This window comes from Amphibalanus amphitrite, unplaced genomic scaffold, assembly GCF_019059575.1.
Source record: "Amphibalanus amphitrite isolate SeventyFive unplaced genomic scaffold, NRLGWU_Aamphi_draft 000015F_arrow, whole genome shotgun sequence".
Taxonomy (NCBI): Eukaryota; Metazoa; Arthropoda; class Thecostraca; order Balanomorpha; family Balanidae; genus Amphibalanus; species Amphibalanus amphitrite.
Genome location: NW_024881511.1, coordinates 1,964,611 through 1,982,599, shown reverse-complemented (window position 1 = coordinate 1,982,599; position 17,989 = coordinate 1,964,611). Strand labels below are relative to the sequence as shown.

The window sequence follows — 17,989 nt, the reverse complement described above, 5'->3', positions numbered from 1 at the left end:
GAGTTTTTTTTTACTTTTTATCTCCTATAAATAAATACGAAACAAATTACTTTATCCTAAGTTACTTACTGGATCAATCGATCAGATTTAAACCCATAGTTAATCTGAGATTTTCGACAAACTGCTGCGTTGACATAGTTCTGTGTTGTTATTCACATTAGTTCAGTTTTATTACATTTATTCTGTTCGGTTCCGTGATCGTAAGTTATTGTTCATTTGTTCAATATGTGTCATGTTCTGATAACAATGCAAGTAGTCGCGCTCAGCCTTTAGATTGGCTTCGTCTGTCTTTTCGTCGAGAATAAAACGGTTCCAAGGGTGATCCGGCCACCGAGGGATCGGCCGGGCCGGTCAAGTTCTCCACTCGTGCTCGCAGACGGCCCGTGCCCCCGGGCGACAGGCGCCGCAGCGGGGTGGAAAGAGTAAGGGAGAGCGGCACCCCATGCGACCTGCCCGGTCACTCTCTCCTGGCTCACTGCCGTCACGTGCTCTGGGGTTCTCAAACCACCGAGCTCCCGACCTTTAGTTCGCCGGGCCGCCGCAGCCCATGCTGCGGTACTTTCAAGACAGACTGTACGTATTTTTGCAGTGTTAAATGCGACGTTTTAATAAAATGTCATATTATTCGTTTTTGTTCACTTTTACCTCATTATTAGTTAGTAGGTGAAGGATGTACTCCATTGATGCTGGCTCACGAAAGGCACTTCGTCTCGACTGCTTCCTAGCTTTTCTTTTTAGTTGTATATGTACCACGTCCGCCATATAATAAGCCCCGGGCCTATCATAAGTGTTCACGGTTGGTGGTTCCAGGACCAAAGTCAGGACCGATGCGGACATCCATATCAACGCATTTAATAAATTTCACTTCCAAGGTCTCTCCCTCTCTTTCTCTCACTCTCAGTCTGAAAACGCCAGTGTCAGAACGTCACGCTTCATTTCGTTTCTGCAGCTTCTGTACAAGGAAAAGCGTTGGTCTGTACGCGGGCGTCCGTTCAGCCGCTGCCTCTCGGGAGGCTGACTGACAACGTCGAACACCGGCCAGGCACCACTAAACGTCGCAGCTTTGTCAGTCGCAGCCAAAGCACAGCGAGCCGCCACGGTCACAGGTCCGCACCAAGACGGCGCACAAGGTCAATAGGCTGGCACCAGCCACTCGATAGATTAAACAGACTCCGCGAGCCGCCTCAAAAACGCATCGATTCGCGATCAGCGTGATAACGATTGTCTTCTCAAATCACAAAATATATGGGTAGCAGGGCTGATTGCGAGCGAGCAGTCAGAACACAGCGCCTGGTGATCCGCAGGTTTCGCTTATACAAAACGCGCACAGTCGCACAATATGTACAAAGATAGTTCGAAAACAAGGACTAAAATATGCCCATATCACGCCGCATGCTGCCGTGAAAAAACTAATGCACGTAAAATGCATTACGCCTTAAAAAACATGAACACTTGCAGGCACACTAGCTTCACAATTATTCACAGTAATAGCAGCGGTGTGGGGGATAAGGCCACGACTTGTACATTTGGCACCACCCGCGTTCGCAGCGACGTCCACCGCGTGGAATGCCGTCCACCGCGTCCACAGACAGCGGCGGAAGCCGCCCACCGCGTCCACAGACAGCGGTGGAAGCCGTCCACCGCTTCCACAGACAGCGGTGGAAGCTGTCCACCGTGTCCTCAGACAGCGATGCTGGAAGCTCGTTCTGGCGTTCGCAGTATCCGCGAGACGGCATAATTACCTCTACAGATCTCTCGCTCGCCAGTCGCTGCGCGGAGATATCTCACGATCTGTCAACAAACGCATACACACACACAAACGCAGAACAGTGGCAGAGACCGACTCGCTGGTCGGCCCAGCTGAACACAAGACACGAGAGTAAATCAGCAAAACACCGCAAAAACGCGGCTTCCCGGCGACTCAAGTGGCCCGGCGCGGAGTGGCACTCCCGCACAAAGCCAGGCTAGAACACGACAGCACGGCGGCTCGGTATCAGTCGCAGAGGCTAGCGGCGAGCGGCAGCAATCTCCGACCGGCTAGTAAATGGCACAGCGAAGGCAGACGCGGCGCGGCGCGGACGAGCCGGCCGCGGCGTCACTCACACGGCGTCCACGGCGTGGACCAGCGCCTCGGCACGAATCTGGTGCGGCCGCAGCGCAGTCTGATCGGGCAGCGGCACCGGCGCAGACGGCGGCGGAGACGACAGCATTGAGGAGGCGGGCGAAGCGGCGCGGACGGGGTCCGGCTCGCCGGCGGCCTCCGAATCGTCGTGCGGAGTCATGGTGGAGTAGCCGTGGTCGGACTCTGTGCCGGCCGCCGGCCGCCGGTAGCCCGGGTTCAGGCGGTACGGCGAGACGGCGGCGGCGGGCGCCAGCGCCAGCCGGTTGACGGCGGCCGGTGGCGGCGGCTCGAGCTCCAGCTCCGCCACCTCGTCCTCCTCCTCCTCGAGAGCCAACGGCACGGCCTGCCGGTAGCGGCCGGCGGCGCGGTGCCGGTAGCACAGCACGGCCAGTGCCAACGACACGAACGCGCCGATGATGCCGCCGGCCACCGGGCCGACCGGCGAGCTGGTGGCCGGCAGGATACCCCCAGCGCGCACACCCGGTCCGCGGTCTCCGTACGGCGAGGCGGCACCGAGCACGCCGCGGAAACAGCGCTCCATGTCGGTGCAGAAGGGCCGAGAGAGGGGCGTGCGCCCGTCGGCCTCCAGCTGACACCACTCGCAGCCCAGCACGCCCACACACTCACTGATGGGGAGGGGGAGGGAGGGGCGGTTACTGGCTAGTGTCCACAAGGCGTGCAAGTCACACGACATGGTGGCCAAGATGAAGTTTTTTAAGCATAAAAAATACTAGGATACAATATCACCAGAAATTCCTTCCATGTGGCGGACGATGGATACACGAAATTCACAATCTCCATTATCTGCCTACTTCCTAGTCTCTCTTGGTCTTATAGCCTGGTCTCGCCAACCCAACCTCAGTCAGTCTGGCGTCATTTGACGTTCAGCCTCACTCAAACAGGCATTATCTAACAACAGTCTCAACCAGCCATGTTTCCTCCGATACCCATTATCTTCTGGACATGTCAGCCAACACCCAGCCGGTCTCATCTGATACCCAGTGTCACCCAATTATCATCCATTCTCACCTGGCGTTCAGTCTCGTCTGGCACCGAGTTTCACCTGGCGTTCTGCCTGGTCTGGCACCGAGTCTCAGTCGTGGCGTTCTGTCTCGTTTGACAACCATTCTCACCTGGCGTTCTGTTTCACCTCCCATCCATTCTCACCTGGCATTCTGCCGCGTCTGGCAGGTGACGGGCACACAGTCAGCCAGGTGGGAGACGTCCCTGTCCACCCGCGGCCCGTACACCGTCTCCGGCACGGCACCGCACGTGTCGTGCTGGTCCAGCACCTCCTCCGTGCAGAGGTCCGTGCGCAGCCGGCACTCACACGGACACTCGCACTCCCAGGCCTCCATGCGCTCACAGTTCAGACACCCGCGGTCGTCCTGAACAGCAAAAACACAAACTGGTCAGCAAACTGTTATCATGGAAGTTATCATGAACATTGCATACATACTGATCAAGGATCAACCTAAACATACAAACAGTACAGAGAAAGTCTGCAAAGGTCATCCAAACAACCACCGTACACACCAGCAGCTGACGTCCTCCCAAACCCGATTCGAGGAACGCGTCAGCTTCTTCAAAGCTTAGAAATCCATGAATAAATAACGCCCAACTTCCTTGACTACATGGCTTCAAGAAGCAGCGGCAAGCCAAGTCGGACTCATGTAATTATAATACATGTACATATGTTCATCCCGCTGGCACCAGCGAACGTACCCGACTGCAGGCGCAGAACGCAGGGTTATCGCACGTCTGGTTGACCACGCCGACAAATACGTTGGTGCCGGGCACTGCCACGATCTGGTACTGTTTGCAGTAGTCACCAACGGCTCCTACGTTGGTCACTACGTCCGGCATCGACGTGTTGAACTGGTAGTAACGCTGCACTGTGTTGTCCGTGTAGCTGCGAACGTAAAGGTAGTTCGGTCAGACAGAGTACAATGGACGTGTTGAACTGGTAGGAGCGCTGAACTGTGTTGTCCGTGTAGCTGCGAACGAGGAGGGAGGCGGAACGGTCAGACACGAGTGCAGAGTCGGACAGACAGCACAGATGCACTGTAGGCAGAACGGTCACGAAAAGGAAGGGGGGGGGGGCAGATAACACAGCTGTCTGGCAGAAAGCACAAACAAAAACAAGACAGTACAAAAACAGTACAAAAACGGTACAAAAACAGGATGGGAGGGGAGACGAAAAGTAAAACGATTATAAGACAAACCAAGCAGAGGTCGACGAAGAACATAAATGACGGAACAAATTATGCGGAGGATGGAGACCACAGCCGGCAGCCGACCTCATCGAAGAGACAGCTGGACTGTCTCTGAAGACTCACCTGTTGCACTGTTTCTTGGATACGAACTGCTGCTGACTGAGAATGTGGTTGGCCAGCAGGGGCTCCTTGCTGGACACGTGCTGCTGCTCGACGGGCCCCTCGCGCCACGGCGACACGTGCTCCGGGTGGGAGATCATGTAGCCGCGGTCATCCAGCAGGAAACAGGTCACCTCCGGGGTCTGACACCGGCCGCCCAGGACCGACACCAGCAGCTGCGGAACGGACGCCGTGAGTCAGTGAGGACGGGAGCGGCGGCTGAGTCACAGTAAGAACGGGCGGGCAAGTATGTCACGGGAAGTAACGCGGCTGCTGTTGGAAAACAACATGACCCATAGACATGAAAACAGGACACTGACAGCTGTTTACTGCTGCAACCAACCGGGCCTGCAGCATCAGTAGTCACCATTTAGAGATCTCATATCTGGGATATCTTGCATTCACATCTCTACAGTCACCACCACTGCCAGCCCTGCTCAATCAAACTCGCTCACCTGGTAGAAGTATCCGATCGTCATGTCCATGCCCATGACGGCGGCCACGGTGCCGCCCGCAGTGCTGATGGTCTGGCTCAGAGTGACGATGTAGCCGGCTCCACCCTGCTCGGAACAGAGAAGCACGTCACCACCAGTCGCTAACGACACATGAACGGAGCTCCGGGATAGCCGTATGCGTCGGGAGTGGCCAAAATACACGGGAATAGAGAACTTAGCACGGACGTATTGTGTTCATGAGATCAATCTCGTGTACATGTAGAGGTAACTGGGAGCTAGGTGGGACCCGACCCATACTCACGGCATCCAGGTAGGGTGACGAGAGCACCACTCGTCCAGGATGCTCCAGCGCGCGCAGGTACCAGCTCCGTCTCGTGGGTTCGTACCAGGTGTCCAGGGGGAGGCCCGGGTACACCACCAGCACCCCGCGAGACGTCGCCACGAACCTGGATCGCATTGATAGAGACGGTGTGAGCGAAACATTCGGTAAACAAGGACAGCTCGAGCACACATACTCTTGGCTTGAGTTGAAATTTCACAGGGAAACTTTTAGCTAACATGCTAATTCAAAGGTGAGTAATTTAAGCGCACCGGAATGTCAGTAGAAACCAGACTACGCAGACCCAGCTGGGTAAACGTCATATCACGATCTGATGTCGGTTGCGCTATCATGTTACCAGTTATGCGTTGCATAGACCACTCAAATTCTGGCCATAACGTGCTGGATTACTCACGTTCTGACGGTGTACCGGCTGGTGGTCGCCGCCTCCATCAGCCGCCGCCGCCAGTGTGCCGTGACGCGGCTGGTCATCGCCACATCGTCCCTCACGGTTCGCTTCAGGCCCGGGTTGGTGATGAGGCGTGTAGAGTCGCTGAGGTAGGCCATGTAGCCCTGCACCACCCGGTAGGAGGGCTCGAAGCCGGTCAGGTGGTCGTACGGAGACAGGAACGCTGTGGCCGACAGGAACAGCGACGCCGAGCCTGGAACGGGCACATAACAGCCGTTAGTGAAATGCAGTGAGGGATGGACCAGGAATGCACGCACCTTGGAACAAGCAAGAAACGCGTAAGCAAGCAAAATGCGAACTCCGAGAGGAAATTGGCTTACAAGCACGTACAATATAACAGCTGATATACCTACGAGCATTATCAGCAATATAAAACCAACCACCAACACCGTATGATATGATCATGATATCGCAGAGCTTAAGCAATGAGCCTGTAGGTAACTTACTCATGGTGGCCACATGTCGGAACTGGCGGCACAGCGCCACCTTATGGGACCGGCTCAGGTCGATCCTGTGGTAGACGAGGTCCAGCGGCGGAGAGGACGGGGCCGCGGGCGGCCGCTCGCGCCGCTCGTCCGGGTAGGCGATACACACTGTGTACGGAAAGTCCTGCACCCGCTGCCACGTGTACAGCACGCGGACCTGGTGGGCAGGGAGGGAACAGTCAGGTACACTCGTGTGCATTAGAGAGGGAGAGAGGGAAGAAAGGTGAGGTGAAAATTAGGTCAGACAGAAAAAGAGGACATCGCGGAACGGTAAACAAGATGTCAGCCAAGGCCAACTTTTCAGAATACTGCATTTTCTACAACTGACATTCGGAACTACAATCTCTACAAAATTTCCGCCAACTGACACGGGACCTCCCTCTCATCACACTCACATCTGATCCGGGCATCGACGCAGCTTTAACTCCCCTCTCCACCCATCTACTCACAGTGACGTTAAAGCCGCGCTGGTCCCAGAGGCGGTACCGGAGCACCTCCGACCCCGAGCTGGCTGCCAGCAGACGCCGCCGCACGGCCGCGAACCCAGGCCGGTGCTCGACGCTGCTGATATCGGAGTGGAACGCGTCGCGAGGCTTCACCAGCGGCCGAGCGAACGACGGGTGCATCAGCGTGTAACCTGAGAGCGGACAAGGGGAAGGGACGGTCAGGGCGGGTCGGCTCTAACAGGAAATGGGGTTGGGAACTCGATTTTTTAAGAATGCATGAAAATGATCAAACTATTTTCACAGAATTTATGGTGCATACCATTGCCTCATAAAATCAATAAGCTGAGAGAAATGGGGGAAGAAAGATAGGAAACTTGTTTTGAAAAGTTCTTGAAAAAAGATGCTCTTGATGCTGTTACGTCACATGTCACCTTCTGCGGTTGACAAATAATGGCGCATCTGGCGCACCACAGATTACATGTTATATCAATGGGTGAAAGATGTTGTTTGCTTCACTCTGCCATTCGCGCTGTTTTTAACTTTAAATTATGCTAAAACATTTACGGATGAAATGTTCAGTGTCGAAAATTGATGTGTCTGCCGTGTACTATATTCCCACTTAACATGAGCGCGTGATAAACATTTTATGTACCTCGAATTTTCAAATGATAAAGATGATGAATCGGAGGATGCTGAAAAGCAAAAGCTCATTCCAATATTTGGACTACTTTACGATTAAAATGTTTACATTCCTGTCATCTTATTGATAATTTATTTGTTCTTTTCTATGAAAATAACTTAAGGCGTTGAGAACCGAGGTAATTTCTATCGTTTCTATCTACCGTGCCTTAACTTACCAGCAACAGAAATCTATCTACGCCCTACGGTGGCAAGGGAGACTGTGAAAGAAGCGCAAGATGGATTCTAAACAATTCTTTTGTGATATACTGAAGGGCAAAGTGCAGAGAAGAGCGTACAAGTCCTGTTTTGTGCCAGGCTGTTGCAGTAGCACTTATGAAACTCCGAAAACGATCTTCGTTCATGTCCCGAACAACATTACCCTGAGGAGATGATCGTCTGCAATAGCAGGAAGAGCTGATGCAAGTACGTTGAAATCCACTATCAAGTCGGTGCTATTGTTGTAATGATCACTGTGAGGTGAGATATTTTGTGCAAGGGCTGAGTGTAATGCCCAGGAAATGACCTCCATTCGCCCCCTGACCGGTCAGGGTTATAAAATTTGAGTGGATGGTGGTCCGTTTGGGGTTCAGATGTCAATTGTATTTTGTTACTGTCAAACAATACATGTTATGCTGGCAGCGAATGTGTGTAACGTCGTTTTTTCGAAACAGAAGTTAGAACTGTAACGGCAGAGTGCTTGCTGGTCTCATCGTAAGTATTGTAAGTGTTGTAAGCAAAAGCATTGTCAATATTGTAAGTATTGTGAGCATTGATGTATGGTAGATATCACCTCACATGATCTCGGCTCAGATAACCCTCTCCGGTGTCCCTGTCAGTAAATGGCACCTGGATCATTACAGACAAGATAATTTGTTATAATTCTTAAAGAATTGGGTGGTTTTGACTCTTTTACTCGAGGTGCAGGTCGCATTTCAATACTTTTCCATAGGCTTGCAATGTAAAGGTCACGACTCTGACCTAACCTCAGGTCACAGATAAAAAATTCTGAGATATACAAACGACACATAGACATACTGCAGGCACTGTTTTGAAGACTTGATGAGAGGAAATAACCGTGAAAAACTCAAGCTCTGACGTGTTTGCAAACTTTTCTGAGGTGGGGTCAACAAACCCGCTCTGGTTACCTGACCTGACCTGACCTGGCATTTTTTTTCTGAGATGTGCGCAACGAGCATTTAGGAAAAGTCACCAAATATGAGCTGAATGTCTCGCGGCGTTTGGCAATAATACAAGAAAATCCTGAAAGGTCTCCCCGTCCGAAATAGGGTTAATGTGTATATGAAGAGTTGCAGATGCCAAACATTCCCAGATCTAAGACTGCAGTTCCCAGCGCCGCTGCAACGTTTTTAAAACAAACATACATAGGACATACAAACATGTTTATTTGCATCTGTTTTGGATAATAGCAACTCATGGCGCCATCACCCGCGATAACTGTTAGGATTTTTGAGATATATTTTTATTTAGGCCATTAGTTTGGCTGTAATGTTTATTAATATTAGTTGGGCGGAGTTTGGTAGTTTTTTATTTAACTTGTGGTATGTTGTGCTGATTGCGGGTTGTTCAAACCTTTCAAATGTAAGGACCTTATTGAACTCAACCCTACCCCTACACTACCCTACATACGACTGGACGCTTTCCAAGCCCACAAGCATCACGACGCCGAGATGGAATGTAGCCGAGAAATCACCCTCGCCATCTGCTCTAGAGCTAATCGTGTGGGGCGGCGTGTGGGGCGCCGCTTAGCCTATGGGGGTGCACTTCTAGTGGATGGGGGACGGGGGTGCACCTGCACCCCTTTCATATGGAAAGGTACTTCCCTGATTACAGCTCCCTGTATTGCACCTAATCAGGGAACGGCCAGCAAACGAAGGAACTATTTCTGGATGACAGGCGAATAACCGCTCACGCAAGGAGCGGAGCTCCGCCCCGTCCAAAGTGGCCAACAAAGCAGAGACAGAGGCAGCATCACATCTTCCATCAAATAACTGGTTTCTGGCTTGGAAGATGAGCTCCATCTTTGCATTCGAGTCGTTGCTGTCAGGAATCAGCTGGTCTAATGGAGTGAGAGTAGTGAGACGACTAGCTATTGTATCAGAGCTGCCTGGTCTTCGTAGCATTTGCACCGATTCTTCTCGATCGGACTCTGAATTCTGTCCCTCCTGCGTATTACTTGAGGCATTGCTATGTAGCTAAGTCTTTGGCAGAGTTTCATTATCCATGCTTTGCAAACAGTGCCATAACAACACAGTTAATTAATCACCAAGCTTCTTTGCAAGTTCCAATACAGTTGAATCGCACGCGATTTGAGTGCAAAAATCAAGAAAAGTGCCAACTTGTTCCCGTAAAATATTTTGAATATTGACCTAAAAAAAAATGAGTAATTTCCAGATCAAATAACAGCGAAATCAGTTTTCGCTTGCCAATAAAACTCACAGATATTGAAGCTCCATTATTAAAGGAACATTTTAGTATATGCCATTCTTGATAAAACTTCTTAGCCACGCAATACCAGCGCAAAATAAAGAGACACTGAAAACACAACCAATCACTCCGATTTACCATAGGAAAATACATAGAAAATGTATGTCTCAACTGCGCCAAATATACAGACAGTTATATACCTACATGTGACGTCATGATTAGCCCGACCAATCAGAAGCAAGTTGTTTTCAGCCACAAATAATTAATTTCTGAACTAACTAGGCATTTTTTTAACAAAGTGATTTTAAATTAAATCATTAAAAATTCTGAGCTTTTTTATTTTACCAAAACATACAGAGCATGCAGATAGGTCCCAACCCTATTGTGCTCCTTGTTGGCTATTGCATATATCATCAGGCGTGTTCACGACAACCAGGCAAAAATCCGTTTAAACGGAATCCTTAATCGTAGATCGCTTGTTGGCGTATGCTACGCAGTACGCCTAGAAACTCCTTTGCACAATGGACACAGAAAAGAGGCTGGATATGACTTTACTGCGTGACAATGGGTATGGATTAATATGAGGACATGCGCGGCACACCCACAAAGGATATTCAAAGGCGCCTTCGGGAAATCCACCTTGTCCACTCGGCGCATCACGCAGGCTTGCGGGAATAAGAGCGGCACCGAAGCCAAGGCCAGGAATAGGTTTCAGCTCGGACTGGGAGGCGCTCATTTCCGTTTCCTGTCGAAAAATCGCTAACTGGGAAACATAACTGCCGTATCGCCATGAGGTTTTGGTTTCATTTTAATGTCGTTCGGTACTTTTTCTACGAGCGCATGCATATAGTCTATGTATCATTTCGTTTTGCGAGTTCTTTCGCGGAAAAGTCACGCCTCCTTTGATGAATAACACACTGAGCCGTATCGAACGTTACCAAAGGGTCCCCCATGTGCTGAACAGACTGCGAACTGCGGAAGTTACCGTGATCATCAATGATGAAGGCATATCGTCCGCCCGTCTGGCTGAAGTAGGTGATGTCCTCCACCAGGTCGGGCAGGTGCAGGTCCATGCCCAGGATGCCGATAAAGTAGTCCACGTGGTAGCACGGCTGCGTCACGCTCACCACAAGGTCTGTCGGAGGGAGGCAATAAAGCACTCATTTATTGTCATCGCTTTTCGAGCACAAAAGGCGCCGCACATCATAGTAGGAAAATGAACACAATGAAAAACATTCTTAACGCCATTCGAGCCAAAAATGGAAACACCGGAACACGAAAAAGAGTGGGTCAATGAGCTGAACTTTGGTCACATACAATTCGTCAGTAGTCGTTCCAGGGCTCGTTTGAAATATCATTCAATGACAGCCTATTTGGACCTGAACAAAATTGCATACAAATTTCAACTTTCTGGGCATCTTACCAGGAACTCAGCAGCAGAGCAGTTGAACCTAGCATCCACGTCAGATAGCGGGGCTGATTTATGCTTATTGCCGCCAAGTGCCAATTAATCCATGAAAAATGATACTAATTTAATTCATCGGATCGTGCCGTCATTCCAGGAAATGTTACGTAATGGTGAACGCCATCAAATCAACACGTGGCCTACCTTTACTGACGAGGTCCCAGTAGGGCAGTGAGAAGTTGGGCAGCTTTCCGCTGGCGATGGAGCTGTTGAGCACGTCGAATATCTTGCCGACCTGGAAGGTGAGCTGGTCGGTCGAGTTGATGACAAACAGCTTGCCGGGGGTCAGCCGCTTCTGCAGGCTGATGTTGTACCGAGAGAAGTCCTGGCGGGTGATGTGCTCCAGAAAATCACGCTCCAGGTTGCTCTGCCAGTCTGTGTAGGGGTGGAAGTGTCACAATGGGTTGGAATGCCATTCGGGATTAATGCGTTGTGACTGAGGCGCTGTAAGCCTATCGTGCTACATGACGGTATATCGCACACGCTAGGAATTAAATTGACACAAAACCACAACATGCAACACAGCTTAACACAATACGAATGTCACAACACAAAAGACAGTAAATGACTCTGCACTGCTTCTTGATCGAGCAGCAGACTGGGGTGCCACTCGGGGCCCGCTCACCGCTCCCGCGTCCCCACCACTCACCGCTGGCCACGCCGAACGCGCTGACGATGACGGAGGCGTTGATGGCGCGCTGGTAGGCGGCCATCACCTTCATCACCTGCTGCGGCTCGAACAGCGAGCCCAGCACGCCGCGGCTGATGTAGACGACCAGCGCCTGGCCCGAGCGGTCCCGCAGCGACGGCACGCGGGTCAGCAGCTCGAACGCCGCCTCCAGGCCCAGCGTGTGGTTCGTCGGCGCTGGAACGGGGTGTGACGGGGCGGGTCAGAAGGTAGGCCAGCCGATGAGAACACAAATCGATCGCCAATCACCTACTGAATCACCGAAAAAAGGATGAGAGGGACCGCAGCTTGGTCTAACCAAGTAAGCAGAGTGCATGTACAGACGTGGTCACTCGGAGAGACCTGGTGGTCTGATATTTCGTGACTCGAAACTAAATTTTCCCAGTCAGCGTAAAATAAACACTCGCAGTGGCCCCGACTCTATCCCATCCCCATCCCCGAACAAGGGGCGCGTCTCACCGCTGTCCGGCCGGCAGCCGTCGATGAACCCCGCCAGGAAGTGTTTAGCGTCCCCGGTGGCGCTCGAGAGGCCGTGTTTGAAGCAGGCGCGGGTGGCCGGCCGCTGCACCCGGTCACTGACGGCCAGCACGGCCACACGATCGGTGTGGCCGAGCGCGTGCAGCAGGCGGCGGGCGGCGGCGCGCGCCACGGCCAGCTGGTGACCGCTCGGCCGGCCGCCCACGTCAATCAGAATCACCACGTGCTTGGCGGCCGGGTGCACGGTGGATAGGTACACCTGGAGACCGAAGAGAGTCAGTAATCACTTATCAGTGATCAGTCACTACTTCAACACACAGCTTTAAGAACGAAGAATGTTCGAACGTATTTACCGTCGCACCATTAGTCTTTGCAAAAAGCAAAAATTGTCATGCTTTATTTCATGTCTTACCCTAACAGGCTGCATATTTCACAGATCGTCACAGTAGGCTCACTCCCATAAGACCTATGCAATATCTAATCAGCTAGACGTGAGACAGGGGTGAGAGCTCCCGCTGTCCACCAGCTGGCGACCCTTCCCGCACCACTACCGACCAGACCGGACCCAGAACGGACCGCGTCCCCTTACCTGCTGGTGCCGCGTGTCGTCGTATCCTGAGCAGTCGTGCTGGCTGGCGAACTTGTGAGCCGGGTATTCGCTGTGGATGCCGTCCTTGGAGATAAAGTACTGCCACTTGATGGACGGGTGGCTCTGCAGATTGGCAATGAATGCTGCGAGCAGGGGATATTCAGCAGTCAGACGTGACAGAGGCTCGCTCTGACGACAAGCTCATGACACAGTGCTGGGCAGACAGCACATAGAGCTGTATTTAGGTGTCACGAATGATGCTCATGTGCAACAATGGCTGGTTAGACGACGCAGTGGGTTGTCTGAGACCCCAGCTGGTCTCACTGTACCTATATCATCTCACCGACCGCTCTGTATACCTCGGCACCACAAACCCTCCGATGAATCAGGCACTAAACACCCAGCAGTGGCGCTCACACGGCGGATGTGGGAGGGAAAACCGGTAATATAACTGCCGGGGCGGAGGATAGAGCTCTCTCCGTCCGTAGACGGACTATGGGCAGGAGGGCACTCCCCAATAGCCATGTGTGTGAAAGGGGGATCGGGGTAGCGTCTTCTCACTCACCATCAGTCACGTTGCGGCCAGGGTTGAAGGCGAACGGCTCCAGCACGCTCGGGGCGATGTCGCACGTGGCGTTCAGGTTCACTGGGGAGCCGAACTTGAGCGAGTACCTGTGGTTCCGGAGAAAAGCTCTTACAATGCTTGCTTTCTAGTTTTATATCTCTCCAGAATCTAAATTCCAACCGAACACATTTCCGTAAACACTGTCGTTTACAAGTGAGTCCGCATGCTCGCTCGGACACAGACAACTGCCTGTTGCGCGTTATAGATAACGAAACCACGATCTGTATAGCTCTCATTTTATTTCCGTTATTCGACAATCGGTTAACTAATTCTTGAACTTGAAGTGTTGCGACTTACTTGAGGTCCCTGTCATCCAGCGAGCAGCAGGGCGTCACCGTCGTCATCGGATCGTGCAGATGTTTCCAGAACATTTCCTCAATGACGCCGCGTGTGCGCCACAGTGCGCCCACGTAGCGGTGCAGCTTGGCCTGGATGTGCGAGGCGAGCCGCTTCACCTCCTGAATGTCGGCGGCAGTAGGCTCCGGCGAGGCCGCTGGTAGCTGGTCATACACGGACTGCGGAAGGACAGCTGGTCATACAGAGACTGGGGAAGAAGGACAGCTAGTCATACAGAGACTGGGGAAGGAGTGACAGCTGGTCATACACAGACTGGGGAAGGAGTGACAGCTGGTCATACACAGACCAGGACAGAGGGACAGCTGGCCAAACACAGACTGCAGGCAGAGGGCAGCTGGCCAAACACAGACTGGGGAGGGAGGGACAGCTGGTCATACACAGACTGGGGAAGGAGTGACAGCTGGTCATACACAGACCGGGGAAGGAGTGACAGCTGGTCATACACAGACCAGGACAGAGGGACAGCTGGTCAAACACAGACTGCAGGCAGAGGGCAGCTGGTCATACACAGACTGGGGGAAGAAGGACAGCTGGTCAAACAAAGGCTGTGGCAATGGCAGCTGGTCACTAGAAAAAGAAAGAATAAAACTATTCTAGAATAAGTAAACAAGCTGTATTAAACAAAAACTTACAGACAAAAAAAAGAAGAAGTAATTCATTATTACCTGATTACCTGATAGCTGTGTCATTTATCAATTATTTATTATGCACTATAGTTCGTTTTTCTTAAGTTTGCCCCTCACTGTAAACGTCTCTTTGAACACAGCACGAGAATTGCTAGCTGAATAACTGAGAAAACTGGTTAGCGCACATTGTATTGTAGATATGAATAATATTTTCAAAAATAAGTTTTGAACACCGACGATTTAACGTTATGTTAAGCGCCGTGCAATTTAGTTATTAGTTCAGACTAAATTCCTGAGAAGTCGTCTAGCCCTGTGGGGCTGTAGGTGTTGGCAAATACGATTTACGAGTCTGTGAAATAGTAAATAAATTTGATAAAATTGATCGTCTGTGAAATCTTATCAAATCAGTGTGCGCCAACCAGTTTTCTCAGTAATTCAGCTAGCAATTCTCGTGCTATGTTCAAAAAGACGTTTACAGTGAGGGGCAAACTTAAGAAAAACGAACTATAATCAAAATGTATCATTAATCCTTAGTCTGTACAATGTACAAGCCTAAAGACTCTAATAATGGGACTGTGCTACAAAGCTGTTTATCACTGACAAGATCAATGTGAGAATAGAGGTACTTACAAAATTTCAATCTTTGTAAGATGAAAACTTTAAATTGGATCATAGACCTCTGTACACCAGACCGGTGTACAGAGGTCTATGATTGAATATATAAATGGTATTTCATTATTGTGAATAAAAATGTAGTTTGATGAATTCAACAGTATGAATTGATGAATACTGTAGCAGTTGCACATACCTGCAGGTTTTTCACTCCCATATCAACCATGGCCAAGTTGACAAAGTGAGATGAAAGCCTCTTGGCACCAGTTCTGATGTCAATGCCTTGGAGGAAATCTGCAGCAGGTCCCTTGGCTTCCTTGAGGCTCACAAGGAAGTTATCCAGGGCTCCATTACTAGCCTCAGAAACATTTTCTGGCTTAGTAAAACTAACAACATAGTTGTCAGGATGAATCTTGTTGGTCCCATCATTTAGGTCATCATATCCTGCATCATCCTCATAAGGAACTGACACTGGTTGATCAGCAGCAGCCAGATAAATGGGTAAAATGACAAGGAGCAAGTTCACACAAGTGCACTGCATCATTGTTCCTTTTAGTGACAAATTAAGAATGTAAAGCATCTAAACAGGCATCCATCTTCACGAGCAAGCAGTTCTTCCAGGCTTGTATTTCATAAATCTCTGAAAAAGGTGAACATAAAGTATAAACATTAAACAATGATAATGATTAGTAAATTAGAGAAAAAGAATGGATATATTGGTGATCAATGCAACTACATAAATTAGTGAGGGACATCAAGATTCAAATTGTTTTCCACAGTTAAGTAATATTCTACAAGACATGTCATATCAGAAAATACAAGATCATTAGGACAATCAGTAATTAAATGTTACCCCAATATTGAACCTAAAATGAAATGGAATAATGAATTTTATATAAAGTATTTAGCTTTTGGCCACTTTGAGGAAAGTATTACCATGGGCTTTTACATTAAGAAAATAATTGTGTAGCTTCAGATGACAAGTGCACATTTCAGTAGTTTTCATAGTCCCTGACCAGACAGTTGAGCTCTAAGTCAAAATTCCTTTTGTTCAAGAGCATTCCACTAAGTCAAAAATTCAGACAGGTCCTTAGGCATTGAATGAACAGATCAAATAAACATGACATCAGCTAGTGAGCTCATATTTAATTAGATGTTATGTTGTGGCTGCATTTTAGTGATCAAAAGAGAAGGTGCAGCAGCAACGGGCAAGCAGTGACAAATGAGAAGCAGCATGGGTTCAGCATACTGAAACAGATTGTGTACAATGGAAAAGAGATACAATGTGGCAAGAAGTCTAAGATGATTCAGACTAACAAGTGAGAGAGCCAAGATGGATGATATCATAAGGTAACAGAGAGCAAGGTGAGAACATGGGAGACGATACAACAAGTGGCGACAAGTTAGTTCTGAACTTGTTTCATGATGGGATGAATGTTTGACCTCACCCCTGTGCTATTTCAGTTGGGGAAACTACGAGGAGCCAAGCAAAAATTGGATTAGCCAATCAGCGTCTGGAGTGGGCGGGGTGATGACCATATATGGTCATAAAATCAGACAACTTCATCTTTTCAATGAATTTTAGCATTCAAATGAAAAAATAAGGCACAAGGATGTTTTTTAACCACACAAGGCCTACACTCACCCGGTGCATAATTAACTGGCGGCTCTAAATCGCAGAGTTACAACGCAAGGTCAAACCGTGATTGGCAAATATGGCGGATTGAAACAGACGCGCCAAAAAATGTAAGCAGTACCGTGGCTTAAAAATGTCATTATTTTTATTATTTTGTTTATGGTTTTTCTAATTATAGTTAAGTTATTATTTTATAATTAAATATTTTTGTTTATTGTAATTAAATTAAATCTTTTAACAATTTTCTTTCATAAAACCAATCCATTTATTGAATGGCCAGCTGATTGCGACGCCCAGAACCTGCAGAAAAGCAGTTTTCCTATCGCTATTTTCGAGTCAATTCGCCAAATTTAATCAAATCACACCAATTCCGAGTGAAAAATGGAAGCCTTTTCTCTCCAATAAGTGGACGCGATACCGCAAGTACCGGCTTGTTACACCGTTTTTCACCCTTAGTAGCGGGGGCTGCATTTATGCCCATATATGGTCATCAAAAGTCCATTTATTGACCAATCCATTTTTGACGTTCGCCTCGTAGTTTCCCCAACTGATTTCTGCCAGTGACAAGCAAAAGACAACTTCCATCCAGGGTGCCAGCAGGCCTTGCTTCTGACCTCTCTCGATGCAGAAGGCCAGAGATAGGGTTCACCAAAATTTTCCCCCAGGCCCCAGCAGTGGAAGAAGAGGGTGAGGGGTCGGGAAAGTAAAACCTTTGGGTCCTCAGTTAAGTAATTAAAATTTTGCTACACTACATACTAATACAAATAAAAAATGCAGAAAAGTTCAAGGATGATTCGGAGCGAAATATTTGCCTTATCCCTTGCCTACTGCTTGTGCTCGCAAGCCTGGCATTTTAATTTATTCCTTGTTTTACCACCAACCCAAATGAAACTGAAACGGCGCAAACCCTAGCCAAGTTTGATGTGACGGTATATCAGGCCGTAGTCATCCCCATTGGGCCCTGCGTGCACGGTTCTCAGCGGGCGGCAGGGACAAATGACGTCACCGAGGGTGCACTTCGATTAGAGGTGGCAAAATGTGGACCCGAGGACCCGGTCCAAAGAACCAGTCTGGACCCATATGGGTCCAGACCGGTTCCTGGAACTTTTCTGACGGG

The 17,989-nt window shown here is 49.6% G+C and overlaps 1 protein-coding gene across 2 annotated transcripts; it reads right to left on the bottom strand.

Annotated features, from left to right (window-relative positions):
- Positions 1-917: 917 nt before the first annotated feature.
- Positions 918-17,829, bottom strand: LOC122385204 (VWFA and cache domain-containing protein 1-like). Of its 2 annotated transcripts, none has more exons than XM_043373328.1 (18): positions 17,780-17,829; positions 15,433-15,876; positions 13,939-14,156; positions 13,582-13,688; positions 13,017-13,159; positions 12,410-12,686; positions 11,912-12,127; positions 11,407-11,637; positions 10,783-10,932; positions 6,675-6,862; positions 6,187-6,382; positions 5,687-5,933; positions 5,254-5,398; positions 4,953-5,057; positions 4,462-4,673; positions 3,848-4,034; positions 3,290-3,510; positions 918-2,748 (listed from the first exon to the last, which is right to left on the bottom strand). In XM_043373328.1, the coding sequence occupies exons 2-18, from the start codon at positions 15,814-15,816 to the stop codon at positions 2,100-2,102; spliced, it is 3,876 nt and encodes a 1,291-aa protein (XP_043229263.1). In that variant the 5' UTR covers positions 15,817-15,876; positions 17,780-17,829; the 3' UTR covers positions 918-2,099. The 2 variants fall into 2 exon arrangements, with proteins under 2 accessions (XP_043229263.1, XP_043229269.1); XM_043373334.1 differs by having other exon boundaries at positions 17,754-17,797.
- Between the last annotated feature and the right edge of the window lie 160 nt (positions 17,830-17,989).